The sequence below is a fragment of the Halichoerus grypus genome, chromosome 3, assembly GCF_964656455.1.
Source record: "Halichoerus grypus chromosome 3, mHalGry1.hap1.1, whole genome shotgun sequence".
NCBI classification, from domain to species: domain Eukaryota; kingdom Metazoa; phylum Chordata; class Mammalia; order Carnivora; family Phocidae; genus Halichoerus; species Halichoerus grypus.
This window is the reverse complement of record NC_135714.1, coordinates 87,914,443-87,933,238: the sequence shown is the minus strand read 5'-3', so window position 1 is coordinate 87,933,238 and position 18,796 is coordinate 87,914,443. Positions and strand designations below refer to the sequence as shown.

General features: G+C 41.8%; 1 protein-coding gene and 1 long non-coding RNA gene across 4 annotated transcripts in view; one reads left to right on the top strand and one right to left on the bottom strand.

Moving 5' to 3' along the window:
• Positions 1 to 5,243, bottom strand: part of LOC118553040 (uncharacterized) — a 65,070-nt gene extending 59,827 nt beyond the window's left edge. For both annotated transcript variants that reach the window (XR_004925793.2, XR_013446426.1), the window contains exons 1-2: positions 5,185 to 5,243; positions 303 to 432 (exon numbers count right to left, since the gene is read on the bottom strand). This is a non-coding gene — a long non-coding RNA (uncharacterized LOC118553040). The remainder of the gene's footprint in view (positions 1 to 302; positions 433 to 5,184) is intronic.
• A 38-nt stretch (positions 5,244 to 5,281) lies between these two features.
• PAPSS1 (3'-phosphoadenosine 5'-phosphosulfate synthase 1) overlaps positions 5,282 to 18,796 on the top strand; it is a 98,868-nt gene continuing 85,353 nt past the window's right edge. The window contains exons 1-2 of one of the 2 annotated variants that reach the window (XM_036119912.2): positions 5,282 to 5,437; positions 18,638 to 18,752. In XM_036119912.2, coding sequence (XP_035975805.1) covers positions 5,378 to 5,437; positions 18,638 to 18,752 — 175 coding nt within the window. In that variant the 5' untranslated portion in view covers positions 5,282 to 5,377. Of the gene's footprint in view, positions 5,438 to 5,656; positions 5,847 to 18,637; positions 18,753 to 18,796 lie in introns of those variants that run through there. The other variant, XM_036119913.2, reaches the window with a different exon arrangement.

Genomic DNA, 18,796 nt, shown 5'->3' with positions numbered 1-18,796 from the left:
TTTCCTGGGCTCACCTCCTATATAAATGACTTGCACTCAAATCCTCCTTTCCATGCCCTGCTTCTTGAACAACACAAATTAAGACAATTAGTGCTGAGTATTTCTTATTATATCACATTTTAGGGTACATGATATCTGGTGTCCCAGTTTTAGAAGATGCTAAAATTGATTAAGTGGGTGCAGGTGGTATCAGCCTGATCCCTCCATTATAAAATTCCCTTTCCTACCTGTATTAGAGTTTTCCAGAGAAACAGAACCAATAATATAGATAGATGGAGATTTATTATAAGGAAATAGCTCACGTGATCATGGAGGCTGAGAAGTCTCAAGATCTGTAGTCAGCAAGCTGGAGATCCAGCAGAGCAGATGGTACAGTTCCACTCCAAGTCCCAAAGCCTGAGAATCAGAAGAGCTGATGGCCTAAGTTCCAGTCTGAAAGATAGCAGGCATGACCCCCAAGAGACCAATGTTTCAGTTCAAGTCTGAAGGCAGGAAAAGACCAATGTCTTAGCTCAAAGAAGTAAAGGAGGAGTTCCCTCTTACTTGCAGAAGAGTCATCTTTTTGTTCTAATTACATCTTCAACTGACTGGATGAGGCCCACCCACATTAGAGAGAGCAATCTACTTAGTCTACTGATTCAAATGTTAATCTCATCCAGCAGCACCCTCACAGACTTACCCAATATAACGTTTAACCAAATATCTGGGCACCCTGTCACCTATTCATGTTGATCCACAAAATTAACCATCACACTATCTTTCACTGAATACTTTTAGCAGACACTAATGATTATTGCCTATATTAATTACCTCATCAGGTGTTTAAAATGGTGATTTTTATTTCTTTTTTCTTTTCTTTTCTCTTTCTTTCATAATTTAAATTTTAGGTAGTTAACATAAAGTGCAAGATTCGTTTCTGCAGTAGAATTCAATGATTCATCACTTACATACAACACCCAGTGCTCATCATAACAAGTGCCCTCCTTACTACCCATCAAAAATGGTGGTTTTAAAATGCTAGCGTTCCTTCTGCATTTATTAGTTAAATTTTATCAGTATAAACTGTTCTTCATCAACTATTTGATTACCCTGAAATAGTTTGTGTGGAAAGGGTTTGATAGGGATGCCTGGTTGGCTCAGTCAGTTGAATGTCTGCCTTCAGCTCAGGTCATGATCCCAGGGTCCTGGGATCAAGTCCCGCATTGGGTTCCTCGCGCAGCGGGGAGCCTGCTTTTCCCTCTGCCTGCTGTTCTCTCTGACAAATAAATAAATAAAATCTAAGGGGGAAAAAAGGGTGTGATAAATGTGTCCTTTTTGATGACTTACATTTCTAAGTAGTTATCACTAATATACCCCCAAACTCCTTTTCAGTTGTCTGAATCATTTTCAGTATGATCATTTCCATCAGAAGCTCTATTAATTTTGTCTTCCTACACAAGGCTCTCCAAGGGCCTTCCGACTCCTTGGAGAGCCTTCTGACTGAGTATCCTCTAGACCCAGTACATGGCTAACATCCCTGGATCTTCCTTCACCATCAACCTGGGAATTCCCTTTGGGCAGTCTCCTGTGTGGAAACCTTTGTTCTCTGAATGCCATGTCTCCCTTTTTCCATTTAAGTGGAGCATATCTTCCACTATTTCCTTGAGAAAGGGTGTATAACTCCAAATTCTAGGTTGGAAATTATTTTCTTTCAGAACTCTGAAGGTATTGTTCTATTTGTCTTCTAGCTCTCAGTGTTTTTCTTGGTACCCTCAATTCATTTTCATTCCTGATTCTTTGTTTTTGAACTCTCCTTTTCCTTGGAAGCTTGTAGGGTTTCCAAACAACAGTGCTATGCTTTGTATGTTCAATTTTTATCCATTGAGCTGGACAGTCAGTGAAAGACTCAAGTCTTTCACTTCTAGGATATTTTGTTGAATAATTTCCTTGGTTATTTCTTCCTGTGATTTTTCTCTTTCTGGAATTCCTAATATTTGGATGTTGGGTTTCCTGGACTGTTCTTTCTTTTAAAAATTCTATTTCTATTTTAGAGGATTTTTGCTCTGCATTCTGCGAGATATCTTCACCTTTTCTTCCACTCCTGCTATCTTGTGTTTAATTTCCAAGAGCCCCATTTTGGTTCTGAATACTTATGGCATTGCCATTTTATCGATAAATCCTTCAATATGTAGCTTTAAAATCACTCCTTAAAAAATATAACAACAAAGCTATTATCACCAAAAAATGTAAGCTTTAATATCAAGAATCCAGGGACTCTTCAAATTTCCTCTCTTGCTATATACATTAAAAATTCTTCTCTACGTGAGTCAGTGGTCAAATAAATTCCATTTATTTTATTTAATTATATAATTAATTATTTTTTAGGATTTTATTTATTTGAGAGAGACAGAGAGGGTGACAGATATAGCAAGAGAGAGCACGAGCGAGGAGGAGAGGGAGAAGCAGGCTCCCCGCTGAGCAGAGAGCCCAACTTGGGGCTCAATCCCAGGACCCTGGGATCATGACCTGAGCCGAAGGCAGATGCTTAACTGAGCCACCCAAGCACCCCAAATTCCATTTATTTTAATTGCTTAATAGTTATCTTAGGTTTTCTTTTAATCTTCAGTTCTTTATTTGTTTTTTTTTTCCCTTTAATTGAATTATTTAAGAATCAGGTCATTATGATGTAGGGTTTTCCACAGTTTGGATTTGGTTGCTTGCATTTATGGTGATTTTACATCTTCCTCTTTCCTCTGCATTAACTGTAAACTGGTGATTAGGCCTGAAAGCTTGATTAGGATCAGGTTTGATTGCAAGGGGGCATTAATACTACAGGAGGCAAAAAAATCATCAGGAGGCAAAAAAGTTCTGATGTTCTTTATTTTCATGATGTTAGCAGCCATGAACATCATTGTCTTTAGCCATTATTTCATTAGAAGGTAAAAATGGTGATATCATAATCCTCTCTTTCCTTCTTCATTTATTAGCTATATTTCTATAAGGAGAACTTCCTTTCATCAATGTTCTAAAAAGATTTATCTATTTTAGAGAGAGAGAGTGCATGAGGGGCAGAGGGAGATGGAGACAGAATCTCAAGTGACTCCGTGCTCAGCACAGAGCCTGACATAGGGCTTGATTTCAAGACCCTAAGATCACGACCCAAGCCGAAACCAAGAGTTAGATGCTTAACCGACTGCACTACCCAGGTGCCCCTCTCATCAATTTTTTCATTACCTGACTTACAGTTAATGCAGAGAAGGCAGGGCAAATGTTTAATTCTTTCCCTTTATTTATCAATTTTCCAAAATAATGAGTTGGTTTCCTAGCATCCTCCAAAGATGACAATGGGTTCTCTTTGAATTATAATCATTATCAGCATATCAACATCTACATTTAAACATATTTTGTGTCAATACCTTATAGTTATTATCCCTTTGTTGCTCTAATCTAATTATGCCATCTTTGACTTGAGAAAACTACTTGAAGTTGGCTTCTGAGTCCTTTTGACATAATCCTGTGGTTTTTGTTGTTGTTTTTAATTCTAGTGTTTTTTGATAATTTCCTTGTTTCCAGTTTGACAAGATGTTACAGGCTCATTCGCATGACTGATGCTTGGAATCATGAATTTGAACTGAGACTATCAAAGTAAACTCATAATATATTTTAACCCTAAAAATGTCTTTCATTGGAAAATCTCAGAAATATGGACTGAGAAGCAATAAGCACAACTAGAAGCCCAGATTGTGATGTCTTTATATCATTTCCCTCTAAATATCATTTCGTAGGACTTGCTGGAAAAATGGCCGATTCCACATGTGGTGCTGTGTTCTCATTTGAACTTCCAAGTTCATTCCTGTTACTGGCAGAATTGAGAATTATATTGAAGTTCAGTTCTATATACAGACTTCAAATTGAACATCCCCTAGAAAAAGCTATAGGGAACCACTGACATTTTACATGGTCAAGTAAACAAAGTCAGATTTCCATTTTAGAAGTACCACTGGGACAGCAATTCAAGAATGGTGTGTGTGACAGGGGTGTGGGCAGCAGCCCACAGGTGGGAGGATGCCTAGTTAAGGGTACTAGTTGTGATTCGTCTTGGATATGGGCAAGGCCTAATAAAAGACAGTAACAGTGGGGGAAATAGAGAACTGATTTGCTAGCTGTTAAGAAGCAATAGCTTCAGGTCTTAGTGATTGAAGATGGTGTGTGTGTGTGGGGGCGGGGAGCCTGGAGGATGGGAGGTGGAGAGTACTGGGTTACCGAGAACTTCAAACAACTATTTTTGTGCCAGAGGTAAGCTGTGGAAAAGTCCTTAAGAGTAATGGGAGGGGGGCAAGAACTCGTGGAGGAAGCCCCCCCATACCCCAGCCCATTTTCCTATGAACTAGCCTTGTAATAATTAGGTAAATTTGAAAATGTCCTGCACAGGTGGGCATTCTAACCTGTGGTAACCAGCAGCCTTCAATAAGCCTGGGTTTCAGTCCTCTTAAGAATTTCCGGAAAAGCTAATAATATAGGGGCCCTTTTGGCCTACCCGGTGAGACTTACTGGACAGAAATCTCCTGATATGAAGAGAGAGGTCTCCCAAGTGGGGAAGGAGGCACCTTGCAGATAACCACGAATCCCAGTCAAGATACTAATCATTGATGACCAAGGATGGGGCATTGACTGTTTTTTGAAGTTGTGCGCCGCCGAGCAGAATTTTAAAGCCACCAAGAACGTGTGGCGACTGAGCTGTCCGGTAAATCATTTCTTCCCTTTGCGAGGCTGTAAAATCCCTTTTTTAAATGTGGCCAGGTGGGTAAAGGGGGGCCAGGGTGACAAGGATACAGATTGGGCAGACAGGAGACCGGTGGCCAGGATTAAGGAGGAAAAGCCACAGGGGCAAGAGACTACATCAATGTCTTCTCCCAACCAGCATCAGCTGCAAGGGAGCCAAGCACGCTAAGTGCCGAGAGCCAGGTATCTCCCTTGCCCTTTCGTAGGCGGCACACGCCTGGGACTCATGTCCAGCCTCAGCGCCTGCGCAGCACAAGACGGCGAGCTGGGGAGAAGCCAGGAAACTTCCACGACTACCTTCCCAGGCCCCGCCCCTTCCTCAGAATCAAGAGGGAGGAGCGTCGCGCGCGTTCCGAGCGCCAAAGCCCCGCCCCCAACTCCGGCCTAAGGTTCGCGCCCGCCGCTTCGCCCCTCCCCACATACCTCTGCTCCGGACCCATTTCGGAGGCGCGGCCGACGCGCCACGCAGGAGGCACGAGCACGAGCGCGTGCATACGTAAGCGCGTGCCGACCCCAGCGCGAGGAGGCCCCGCCTTCCCGTCCCGCCCCCTCCGGCCTCTCCTCCTGCTACCCTCCTAGAGCTGAGGATCCCCGCACCCGAGCGCACTCTGCGGCTATGGAGGTCCCTGGGAGCCTGTGCAAGAAAGTCAAGCTGAGCAATAATGCGCAGAACTGGGTGAGTCGGGGCAGAGGAGCGAAGGAGGCTCTGGGAGGCTGTGGCTGCAGCTCGTTCCGGAGCCGCTGCTTCCCTCCCGCCTCTTCTGCATCTTCCCTGGAGCTCGGGGATGGTACCCGAGGCCGTGGCGCCTCCCAGCTGGGGCGGTGTTGCGCGGGGGGGGGGGGGGTGGTGCCAGACGGGCTGGCGCGGCTGGGGTCTCCGGCTGGGCGTGGTGTGCGGTCCGACCCACCTTCTGGGGGGGAAGAATGCCCTCTTCCCCAGCTCCTCGGCTCAGAAGAGACCTGGAAGAGAATCTTTTGGGAGTGAGCTGGCGGCTGCTGAAGCGTGCACCCCCGACGGGGGATGCTGCCCGCATCCCTTGAAGTGGCCTGAAGGTCTGTGGAGGAGGCGAAGGCGGGCGCATTCGGTGCGTTCTAGTTTTTCTTGGCTCTGCCAGTGCGCTTAGCCCAGGTTTGGATCCATCTCCACGTCTTTCCATTTCTGAGTTTCAGTGTGAAGGGAGAGTACCCAACAATGTGGCCATTCATGAGTTGAGACTGCTCTGAACTGAGGTTCTTTGTGGCTCGGTATTAAATTGGAATGTCTAACAAATAACATGGAGTCTTAAGGACTCGATTTCCGGAGACAGTAAGGTATGGGTAAGACTAATGGTTTATAACGTTTAGCAAGAACTGCCAGTTGGATTTGATGGTCAAGTGCTGTGCCCTCAGAAGGTTGCTTCCTTCCTTAATTCTTTGATGATCAACAGCCTTAAGATTTTGTAAGTATAGAGCAGATTGCAGGGGGGAGAGGGGGAGGGGGGTGTCCAACTTCGGAGTCAGGAAACGGTTTTAAGATTAGATGGGTTTTTATTTCACAGTACAATACGATCACGAGGTTTAATTTTAAATGCAACCTTGCAAATCATCATTACCCTTGATGAGTCAAAGAAAAAAAAGCCATTTCAGGCAAATGTTCATTTGAAGTCGTGAATTTACCGTATCTGTTGTTACCAAGGATTCTCGTGTGATTCCTTTGTCCTTTTAACCTTATGTGATAAGGAGGGAAAGGAGATAAAAGGTGAATTACAACATTGGAAAGAGCATTGGACTACTGGCATGGTCGCTGGTTCCGGCTTTGCCATTTAGTAGCTGAGTGCTCTTGAGGAAAAACACTCTATGTCTTTAAACCTTAGCCGACTTAACAAGGGTGTAATAGTGTGCACTTCACTGGGCTGTTTTGAGGAGTAACGAAGATAATGAATTTGAAGGTGCGGTGAAACCAGTACCATGTAACTTAGTATTGTTCCTGTACCTTGAAGTATTTCCTAGTTAGGGAAATAAGGTTGGCTAAATTAGGGTATTTACAGATAATTTCAGTTATACCATCCATAATTTATTTATTAACTTTTGCCAAATAGATGTGTGTTCTTTGTAGAGACTTGTGCTGCTCTTGGAGAAGATGAAAAATGAGGGACTCCGTGTTTGCCTTCCAGTTGCTCATGGCCTGGTTGGGCTTGTAAGTGGCATTTGCCAGGTGATGAATATCGCACCACAGTGAGTGGTGTAAGACGCATTTTATTGCAATTTAGAGCAGAGGTTAGTTTATCCTGGGTGTTTGGAGAGGGTTTATGGAGGAGAAATGTGCTCAGATTTGTGAGTCAGAGAGGGACTGAATGAATAAGGGGGCTGGGAATAAGAATTAATATTATTTTTACTCCAGGAACAATGAAGAAACCTGTTTAACTACTCGGGAGATTTTTTTTTTTTTAAGATTTTTATTTATTTATTTGAGAGAGACGGGGAGAGGTCCAGGGAGAGCGAGTGGTGGGGAGGGGCAGAGGGAGAGACTCTTCAAGCAGACTTCCTGCTGAGCATGCCACCCACCGCAGGACTCAATCTCCTCACCCTGAGATCATGACCTTGGCCGAAGCCAATAGTTAAACACTTAACCGACAGAGCCACCCAGGCGCTCCTACTCTGGAGAATTTTTATTGAGGAGTGGAAATAAGTTTGAATGGGTAGGGTGGGGCTAGGTTGTGCAGTTGTTAACGTGTGGTTGCTGAGTTAAGACTTAATTCCATAGGAGATTTTTGAGGATGCTAGAATTTTTAATTTTATGGGCCTTAGAAGTCTTTTTTTTGCCCCAATAGAGACCATCCCTCGTATTTCCCTTTCACATACGTAAGTTAACTAATGGACATTAGTGTGAAGAACCCATACACCTTTAAAGTTTCCATCACATGACGAAATTGGATTTCCAGGAAGACTGGGCTACTGAGGAAATTAAATACTGCTAGAGTCCAGATGTCAAAGTCCTGGAGAACAGACAGGGTTATAGTGAGGTTTCAATGAATTAATAGATTTGAAGCATGCCTCTTGCCTGAGCACTATTTAAGTTATTCTTGGTATGAATTCAAGTGTGAGGGTACAAAGGGCTGGGCTAATGTGGTAGTGGGAATAGTGGAATAGGTGCATTAAAAACATTCAAAGAAGAGTAAGAAGGAGCTGACTAGAATTAGGGGATGAAAGAGAGAGGCGGGTTAAAAGTTGATACTGAGGATTTAATCCCGGGACATGGGGAGAAAGGTAGTGACATGCTGGGAAATGGGGAAGTAGATTGGGGGCTAGGGTAACAGTGATGATAGTTAAACACTGAAGGAGAGTTTACTCTGTGCACGGTACAGTTTGCAATGTTTACCTAAATTAACTTACTGAGTTTTTGCAACATTTCTGAAGTGGATGTCATGAGAGAGAGTTCTCTAAAGCTGCCTGGGCTCAGATTTGGGCTCCACTATTTACTAACCATGTAACCTTTGGCTAGTCACTGAATTTCTCTGTGCATCCATTTGCTCGTCTATAAAATGGAAATGCTAGTCTCACTGGGGTATTGTGAAGATTGAAAGCTAATACATGAAAAATGCTTAGAACAAAGTCAGCATATAGTAAATGTTGTGTCTGGTTCTTTTTTTTTTTTTTTTTTTTTTTTACAGTTACCCTCTTCATTACAATTAGTATTTCTACATTATGGATGAAGAAACTGAGGCACAGAGAAGTCATAGAGTTTGTTAGTGGTGGATCAAGTTTTCAGCATGCTGAGTGTGAGGGACAGCTTTAGTAGATATGCTATCCAGTAGAAATATAATGTGAGCCACATATATAGTTTAAAATTTTCTAGAGGGCCCTTTAAAGAAAGTAAAAAGAAACAGGTTGAAATAAATTTTAATAATATGTTTTATTTATCACAGTATATCTAAAACAGTCACTTCAATATAAATGTAACTTCAATACTACCATAATCAATATAAAATTACTAAGATATTTTACTTAAGTGTATATTTTACACGTACACATCTCAGTTCAGACCAGCCTCATTTCATATACTCAGTAGGGAGATGTGGACAACACAATGATTGGGACTGAATTAGGTTAAGGTTGGAAATAAAGATGTGATGGTTGATTTTGAGTTAGAGAATACAGAGAAAAAAGTAAGTCCTAGGCTTTGGATAGTATCTCCTGTGAAGGAGCAGGTAAAAGAAGTGGATTCATGGGGCGCCTGGGTGGCTCAGTTGGTTAAGCGACTGCCTTCGGCTCAGGTCATGATCCTGGAGTCCCGGGATCGAGTCCCGCATCGGGCTCCCTGCTCAGCAGGGAGTCTGCTTCTCCCTCTGACCCTCCCCCCTCTCATGCTCTCTCTATCTCATTCTCTCTCTCAAATAAATAAATAAAAATCTTTAAAAAAAAAAAAAGTGGATTCATGAGAGATAGGCAAAGACATGGGAAAATGTAATGTTACAGGATTGGGGAATGTTATTTAGTATTAACAGGAAGATGTCTCCATATATCTACAAGAATGGGAAAGAGAAATCAGGAGTGAAATTTCCCTGTTAGTTTCCTCTTAGCTCAGTCGGACAAAGCATCGGATGTAATGAATATCATTCTCCATCTGATAGAACCTTTCTCCAATGGGATCAGCTTTTATCTGCCCTTGGGAGTATGTTAGCTGGGTTGAGGGAAATGTGGGGCACTCAGTTCAGGCCCAGGTGTTATTCACCCATTGGGTAGAATCCTTTTGGGTTACTTAGAGCTGCCTTACAGTGGAGGTGAAGCCTACTGCCCACAGAGTGATCTGACATTCAGAAGCACATATAGTCTCACTCTGATTTGCCTTTCCATTCCCTTCTCTCCCACCACTCCCCAAATTTCCATAGCTCCCTATTTCCGCCCCCAACTTTCTCTCTGTACCTTCCATCCTCATGGTTTTACACAAGCCCTTTCCTTCTGCCTGGGATGCCTGGTAACCTTTATCACTTACTAAAATCTTCAGAGCTGTGGGCTGCTTTACCATACGGCGCGGCCTTCTGAGTGCACATACTCTTGCACGTTGCCGAATTGTTTGTGCACCCTGTATCATGTTGCATGCTGCTGTTACCATGTATTATGTAGTGAGATTTCATTACGGATGTTCTGTGTCTACACGCAGCTCATATAGCAGGATGGGGGTAAGGAGTGTGCTACAGAGTAAGCTTCAGTGCTTCAGATATTAAAAGCCTAGATAACATAAGTATCTCTGTACCGCTTAAGTTAGAGAATAAACTCCGTATGTGGTAGGATTCAAATTACAGTTTGGTCATTTACCACCTGTGTGATCTTGGGCACATTACCTAACGCCTCTCTGCCTCACTGTCCTCAAAGGTAATAATGTAGTTAATAAAACATAGCTTATAGTGGAGATAATAGTGCTTACCTTCCTAGGGTTATAGTAAGGTTTAAATAAGTCACTATATTTGAAGCACGACGGGGGTGCCTGGCACATGAGCACTATTTAAGGTGTTCTTGTTATTATTTATTAATCAAAAATATTTAACACCAACTTTGTGCAAGCCTTTGTTTAGGTGCTAGGGATGCAGTGGTAAAAAGACAGAGTCCTACCTGCTCTCGTGGATATTGCATTCTGTCTGGGAAAGAGTTAATTAAAAGGCAAACAAATGAATAAGATAATTTTCCCTTTTACCAGTTCTCCGTTTTTGAGCAGTTTGTTCCTTATACTGCTAGATGCCTTTCATAGAAGGCCAGTAGCCCACTCTGGATTTTGGGGAAGACCGAGGTGGAACAGAAAAGAAACAAGCATTTAGAAATGGAACATACAGCTGATGAAAAGCTGAGGAAGAGGCCAGTATATTCATTCTTCAGAACATTGGCCTGACTGTGTTCAGGGGCAGGTATTGATCTTCCAGGGAGATGCTGCTGGAAAAATTGCCCGAAGAAGAGGGAAAGCTGGACTTCTACTAAGAGCGGACTCTTAATGTTGACTAACAACAATAACAAGAAGAATGATGGCAAGGTCTGGATCTGTGTTGTCTAATCTGATAGCTGCCAGACACCTGTGGCAATTGAAATTTAGCTAAAACTAAGTAAAATAAAAAATTCTTTTCCTTTGCTGCATGTGCTACACTGCCATATGTAGTTAGTGGCCAGTGGAGTGGACAGTGGAGTAGAGAACATTTTCAGGGTCTTAGAGCACTGTATTGGACAGGGCAGGTCTAGAAAGTTCCTTTGGGATAGCTGCCAACACTTTTTTCTACTCTCTATGTATTTATGGATTCATTTTTACTTTCTTTCGGGGCAAGGAAATTTCGAGAGATAGTGGCTTCTTTGGAATCATGCTTCTGGGCGATTCTGCAGACCTGGCTTCTGGCAGGGTACCAGCAGTGTTAGCCTTCCCTTAGCAGAGTTGTGTCTCTAAATGTGAATTGTGAAATAAGCTTTGCCTGGCTCTGTTACATTTGAGTTTTGAGGGGTAGTTCTCTACTCCAACGGTTCTCAACCAGGTAAAATTTTGCCACTCCTAGGGGGGTGTTTGACAATGTCTGGAGACATTTTTGATTGTTAACGTGTGTGCACGCATGCACTGTGGGGCTTTTGGCATCTGTTGGATAGAGGATGCTGCTAAACATCCCACGGTACACAGAACAGCTTCCACAACAGAATTACCTGGTTCTAAAAGTTACTAATGCTGAAATTGAGAAACACTATTTTATTCTTTGCTTTGAGTAAGAAAAAGGGAAAAAACTGCATAACTGTGAAATGCAAAATTAGTAATTTAAAGTAAAATCTAGTTGATAATACCATTTTCTCATCCACCAGCCTGGAAGTCACCATCTTTTGCTCTGAGACAGATCAATTATTTATAGCATACCAGTGACGGAATAGTCAAACTCCAACCCTGAATTGTTTCGAAAGCAAGTTACTAAGTAAATTAAGTGAAGAGAAAAATTTTTCTTTTTGGTATTTACTTAAGTGGTAATTATTTCTGTGAAATATCGTTTAAGGGTACAGTTCTTTACCAAGTGAGTTTTAACAATAAAAATAGTGGGAATATTAGACATTATCTATAGAAGTCCAGTTTCTAATTTTTAGATGAATGTAGGCATTATTCAGTCTCTTCTCTCTAGTTTTTTTCATGCTTGCATCCCTTCCCTGTGTCTTTATTTCTCATATGTTTAAGTGTACAGTTCATTGTTTTTTTAGTATATTCATAGAGTTGTACAGCCATCACCAATATCTAATTTTAGAACATTTTCATTGCCCCGAAAAGAAATCCCATACCCATGAGCAGTCATTCCCCTTCCTACCCCTTCCTACCCCTTCCTCCTCTGTAGCTCCTGACAACCAGTAGTCTACATTCTGTCCCTGGACTTCTCTTCCAGACTTTCCTATAAATGGAATCATAAAATGTATGCCCTATTGTGTCTGGCTTTTTAAACTTAGCATGATGTTTTCAAGGTTCCTCCATGTTGTAGCATGTTATCAAACTTCATTCCTTTAGATCGTTGGATAATATTCCATTTTATGGATATATGCTACGTTTTGTTTATCCATTCGTCAGTTGATGGACGTTTGAGTTGTTTCTCTTCCTTGGCTATTATGGGTGATGTTGCCGTGAACATTCGTGCACACATTTTTGTGTGTACTCGCCTATGGTTTTAGTAGTTAATTTCAACTTCGAGGTAGATGTTAGTGTATTTTTGTCTGCCCAGCTTCTGAGCTGCGTCTTATGTGTAGTCACCCTGGTGGGAGGCGCAGGGGTCTGTCATGGTGTAATGATTTCTTTATCTGTTTATACTTTGTCTCTTCTCTGAAAAAATTTTTTTTAAGATTTTATTTATTCATTTGATAGAGAGACACAGCGAGAGAAGGAACATAAGCAGGGGGAGTGGGAGAGGGAGAAGCAGGCTTCCCAATGAGCAGGGAGCCCGATGTGGGGCTCAGTCCCAGGACCCTGGGATCATAACCTGAGCCGAAGGCAGACGCTTAATGACTGAGCCACCCAGGCGCCCCATTCCCTGAAATTTTTTTTAATTTAATTTTATTGTATCTAGAAGGGCTCGATCACCAGATAGTCTTAGGAATCTTCTAGGAATCTCTTAGAGCTGGGTTTTCCACCTGGAGGTCATCCAGGGGCCCTTCCATTAAAGGTATTGACTTTTTAAAAAATCTGCATTAATGTTTAAAGGTTACTTAACATTTAAAACAGACCCGTTGGAGAGCCGTCATGTATATACAGAGCACATGCATGATAGTTGACAGCAGTCAGGAAAGCCTGCCAGTAACTTAGTTTTGATTCAGGAGGCCTGGGGTAGTGATTCACTTTCTGACCAGAAACATCCTTCCAGTGTTGCTGTGCAACGTGTTTTGCAGTAGCAAGTTTTTAAGTATAGCATTTTCAGATTTTCTCAGCCTCCAGGAATGTATGATCTTCTCTTTTGCTGTTTGTCTTTAGCTTGTTCAAAAGGTTAACTTCAGTTATCAGTAACTGAACTAATTGATCAGTAACTCTGTGAAGTAAAGGCTTCTTCTCTTTGTATGTACTTGACCATCTCTTCAACTTATTCACATGATACTCTGCCATCTCTCCATAGTCTGTGTTGAGACATAAAAGAAACATGACTGGTAATCATTTCAGAGATTCTCTTGGAGGAGCACACTGTTTAGCAGTCAGTTTAAGGTGGGTGGTGGGGTGGGTGATGGGTGTTGAGTCCAGAATTATGCTTGATATTTGGTATATGCTCTGTGCTTTTACAGATTTCACTTAAAAAGGCAGAGTTGTTCATCAAATCATAGTGAACTCACAAGGCATTACAATTCTTTAAAAGACATCATAGGAGAAGTTAATTTCTCCCATAGGGAAGTGGATAAAATAAAACCACCCATGTGGAAATTAAGGTGGGTCAAAAAGGCACACAGGGCCACTTGTGTACGTCGTGACAGAAGTTTGTAGAATGTGTAGAAAATGTGCACCACAAATATCAGAGGCCTGGTGATGTTAGCCTAGTAACAGGACTGATGGTTGTTTAACCCCAAGTGTAGAAAGTGAGTAAATTCTCTTGAAATGAATTGTCCCACTTCTGCTAAACTTAAGGTTTCTGAATGTCAGTCATCATTTCATTTGCAAGTTATACAGAGAAAACAAATCATGCTTTAAAATAAATGCCTCACATCTAACTTTTACTGAGCACTGACTAGGCACAAGGAAAGAGGTTGGGTGCTGGGGAAGATAGAACTGTAACTCATGTGCTTGACCTACCCTCCCAAGGAAGTCAGAATATATATACATAGAAAGACAGCTGAAAGTATAAAATAGTCCCTAAAGAACAAATCATATAGGCAGTAAGTTATTACAGGGACTGCCTGGGTGTACGTACCAAGCCACATAAATATTTCTACAACCCACCCAGCCTCTTACGAAAGAAATTGTAAGCCTGATTTCTCCATCTTGTGGAAAGAAGCTAGGCCATTGAAGACCGAGAGTAGGAGTGTGGAATTGGAAGGAAATAACTCACTCGCCCTTCAGTGACTCACTAATGTCCTTTCTTTCGGGCGGAATTATAGGAAGGATTTGGCTAGCATGGGTGGAAAAGAAGGGAAGGGGGACTGAAAGAAGATTGCTTGTGGAAGTGGCCTTTAGATTCTCAGTAAAGTTCAGGCATAATCCCACCACTTTGCCTTTCCAGTAGTTTTAAAAAATGCTCTTTGATTTACTCTGAGAAACTGGGAGGTGGGAGGTTGTAGAAAATCTTTTTTTTTTTTTAAGATTGTTTTTTAATATGAAAAATCTCAGACATACACAAACAATAAGCCTCCTTAGATTGCCATATCTGCTACCAGAGTTTTTTAAAGGTAGGATGCAAGGAACCCTGAGGTAGCGTTCTTTTCTTGTGGTTAAAACAGACAACCTGTGCTTATCTTGTATTTTCTCCAAACCACATCCTCAGCCGTTTATAGCTTCTCAGATAATTTTATGCATTCTACTCAGTTTAAAAAGAAAAACAGGAGCTATTTTACAGGGCCAGAATGAATTAAAATTCATTAGATGCATGTTTCTTCTTGCCCCAAAGCAGAATAACTTGGAATAAACCCCAAAGCAAAATGACCCCAGTCAAACAGGTTCTGTCAGTGTAGGCAGCTAACTATCTAGCACCCTCCTCAAAACCACTCCCTCAACACCCCCTTCAGTCTCCACTCCCTTCTACCCAGACACCTGAGCTGGGAGCTGAAACTAGTGACCCATGGGAAGAGGTGTCCCTGATTCCCAAGAGGTGAGGATTTCCATGTGTGGAACCTTGTTTTTGTTTAAGATCTTGGAAATGTAGAGCTGGAAAGTAATGTTTGCTTCATTAGTTCATCGAAAAGAAATAGCTAGGGAGACCCGCGTTACAATTTTTCAGAAATGATTATTGAACATGTAGAGCATAATTTTATTGGAAATGCATTTGTTAATGCGATGATTAGCGGAGGAGGGGTACAGCTTTTGTCGTGCTCCTATTCAAAGAATTGTCAGATTGCCCTTTGGCCCCAGAGGATTTTCTGCAATGAGTGATAGTAGGACTCAGAAGGGCAGAGATGCTTTGTCCTGTACACTAGGAGGATCGGGGAGGGAGAGGTGGGCAAAGAGATCTGGCACCTCAGGCAGACCATTTTTAGAAAGGAGTACCATCCAGAAGTTGAAGATCTGGATAGAAATACATTCCTTTACAAAGTTCGTACTTCTAAAACAAAACACACACCCCCCAAAAAACCCCCCCACAGTTCATGCTTCTATAGCTGCAAGGCTGTTTATTCCCCATTTTGAAGACCCCTGGGCCAGACTACAGCTCTAGTTGGATCCACTCCAATTGCTCCTGCTTCATTTTGTGTCCCTGATGTGGCTGTGGAAAACATGGTCCTGGTGACTGGTTTTGCTTTGAATTGATGATTGTTGGCTTCACGTGAGTCGTTAGGACTGCCCAGCAACCATTCTAGGTTTCCCTAGTCACTTTTTCACTCTTCTTGTGCTCATTCTGCACACTGTGTGGAGATGCTTCCCCCAGAAGTCATCACAGGTGTTAAGTGCCCTCTTTTTTGGTGAAGCCTTGCCTGGCCACCCTGTCTGAACGTCACTTCTCTGAAATTTCTTCACAGTTTTGCTTTATTGACTTTTTCTCTTTTTGATACTTATTCCTACCTTAACTTATTTATCTTTTCCCCCAGCTCTCCCATTAATCCAGTGGCTTTCAAACTCGAGCTTGCTTCATAATCGATTGGAGGGCTTTTTTTTTTTTTAAAGATTTTATTTATTTATTTGACAGAGAGAGAGAGAGCACAGGTAGGCAGAGAGGCAGGCAGAGGGAGAGGGAGAAGCAGGCTCTCCACTGAGCAGGGAGCCCGACGCGGGGCTCGATCCGAGGACTCTGGGATCATGACTTGAGCCGAAAGCAGTTGCTTAACGACTGAGCCACCCAGGCGCCCCACGATTGGAGGGCTTTCAAATACAGATTGTTGGGGCTTACCCCAGAGTTTCTGATTCCCTTGGCCTGGGGGCAGGACCTGATAATTTGCATTTGTAACTGTTCCCTGGAGATGCAAAAGCTGCTTCTGCAGGGGCCACACCTTGAGAACCACTGCACTAGGCGGGAGGACTAGATAAGTCCCATGAGGACAGTGATTTTTATTGGTACTGTTCACTCTTGTTTCATCAGCACCTAGAAGAATTTCAGGCATGTAGTATGCATTCAGTAAATAGTTTTGAATGAATGTTGAATAATATAAGCAGTATCAAATACAAACACCTTTCAAAAAAATGCTGTCACATATCTATTTTATAAAGACATGCTGCTAAAAAGAACCTAAATTAGGGGCGCCTGGGTGGCTCAGTCGGTTAGGCGTCGGACTCTTGATTTCTGTTTAGGTCATAATCTTGGGATTGTGGGATAGAGTCCCATGTGGAGCTTGGTGCTCAGTAGGAGTCTGCTTGAGATTCTCTCCCTCTGCCCCCCCAACCCCCTGCCCCTGCCATGTGCACGGGTGTATGCTCTCTCACATAAATAAATAAATATAAAAAAAGAACCTGAATTACGTTTTTTCTCCATAGGAAGATAAAAGAGAGACTCTGTAATTCCTTTTTTTGTTTTTTGTAGAAAACAGCTTTATTGAGATATAATTTGCATACATTCATCTGCTTAAAGTGTATGGTTTAAATGGATTTTAGTATATTTACAGAGTTGTGCAGTTGTCATCACAAACAATTTTAGAGCATTTCTATCACCCCATAAAAGATCCCTGTACCCATTAGCAGTTACTCCCCCTGCCCCTTGGCCCCCAGTCTCCCAGCCTGAGGCGATTACTAATCTGCTTTCTGTCTCTCTAGATTTTCCTGTTTTGGACAGTTCAAATAAATGGAATTATACCATATGTGGTCTTGGTGACTGACTTCTTTCACTTAGCTTAATGTTTTTGAGGGTCATTCAAATTGTAATGAGTTTGAGAAATTCATTCCTTTTTACAGCCAGATAATATTCCATTGAATGGATATATAAATTTTAAAGTATTTTATCTAATTTTCAATTGATGGACGATTGGGTTGTTTCCACTTTTTGGCTTTTATGAATAATGCTGCTGTGAACTTGGTATATATGTTTTATGTGGATGTGTTTTCATTTCTTGTGAGTATACATCTATGAGTTTAATTATTTGGTCATATGGTAACTGTATATTTAACATTTTGCAAAAGTGCTGTTTTCCAAAGTGGCTCTACTATTTTACATTTTCACTAGCAAATGTATGAGGATTCTAAATTCTCAGTATTGTCACTAGCACTTGTTACTGTCTTTTTGATTATAGCCATTCTAGTGGGTTATAGAGGTATCTCCTTGTGGTTTTGATTTGATGTGCCGTTTTCTGATGGCTAATGATACTGAATTTTTTTTTTTTTTTTTTGAGAGAGAATGGGGGGCAGAGGAGAGAGAATTCCAAGCAGGCTCCACGCCTAGTGTGGAGACCCATGTCGGGCTCAATCTCACAACTCTGAGATCGTGACCTGAGCTCAAATCAAGAGTCAGATGCTCAACTGATTGAGCCACCCAAGTGCCCCTGAACATCTTTTAATCTGCCTAATTTGTCATTTGTATTTTTTCTTTGGAGAAATGGCTATTCAGATTCTTTGAGGCCTGTGTAAATTTATGTTCTTTTTGTTTAAGAAGATAATTTGGAAGAAAAATTGCATTCCACTTTTTTTGTGGAATAACCACAAATAAACAATGCATCTATTTTTTTTTTTCCCATCATGCATTTCATGATACCTACAGACCTTCCATACTTTGTTCAGGAGTCTGCTTAGATGCTACCTTCTTGGAGGCCTTTGTTGATCAGCCTGTCTAAAGAGGCACTCCTCCCTGATCCCTCTTTCCAGTCATACCCTGTTTTATTTTCTGTAATGCACTTGTCACTCTTTGATATTACAATAAAGTTTTATTGCTTTGTCTCCCCCAGTGGAATGTAAGCTCAGTAAGGGCAGGGACCCTGTGTTTAGTTCACTTGGTATACTGGTAGGGCCTCAGTAAATACTGGTTGAATGAATGATTCAGTGAGTGGAAGACTGGGCTCTGGAGAGCCTTCCCTTGTTATGGGAACTTTGGTCAAGCCATTTAACTTTTCTCAGGTTTAATATCTTCATTTGTAAAACCACAGTAGTAAGAGTCTTTACCGTCCTGGCTCTGAGGGTTAAATTCATGGGTGTATGTAAAGCATCAAAGGCCATACTAGGTGCTACAAAGAAAAGAAAGCTGTTAGTTTTAATCTCTTTCTTTGCTTATGGCATGTTATATAGAACAGTGACAGCGAAGAATGTGTGTTTACTTTTTAAAGGACTCAGGTGAATCAGAGTTTTGTTTCTTTTTTCCAGGGGATGCAGAGAGCAACTAATGTCACCTATCAAGCTCATCATGTCAGCAGGAACAAGAGAGGTCAGGTCGTGGGGACCCGAGGTGGTTTCCGTGGTTGCACAGTTTGGCTGACAGGTACGGTCAAGAGAGAGAAATTAGTTAATTTCAAAAGTAGCCTT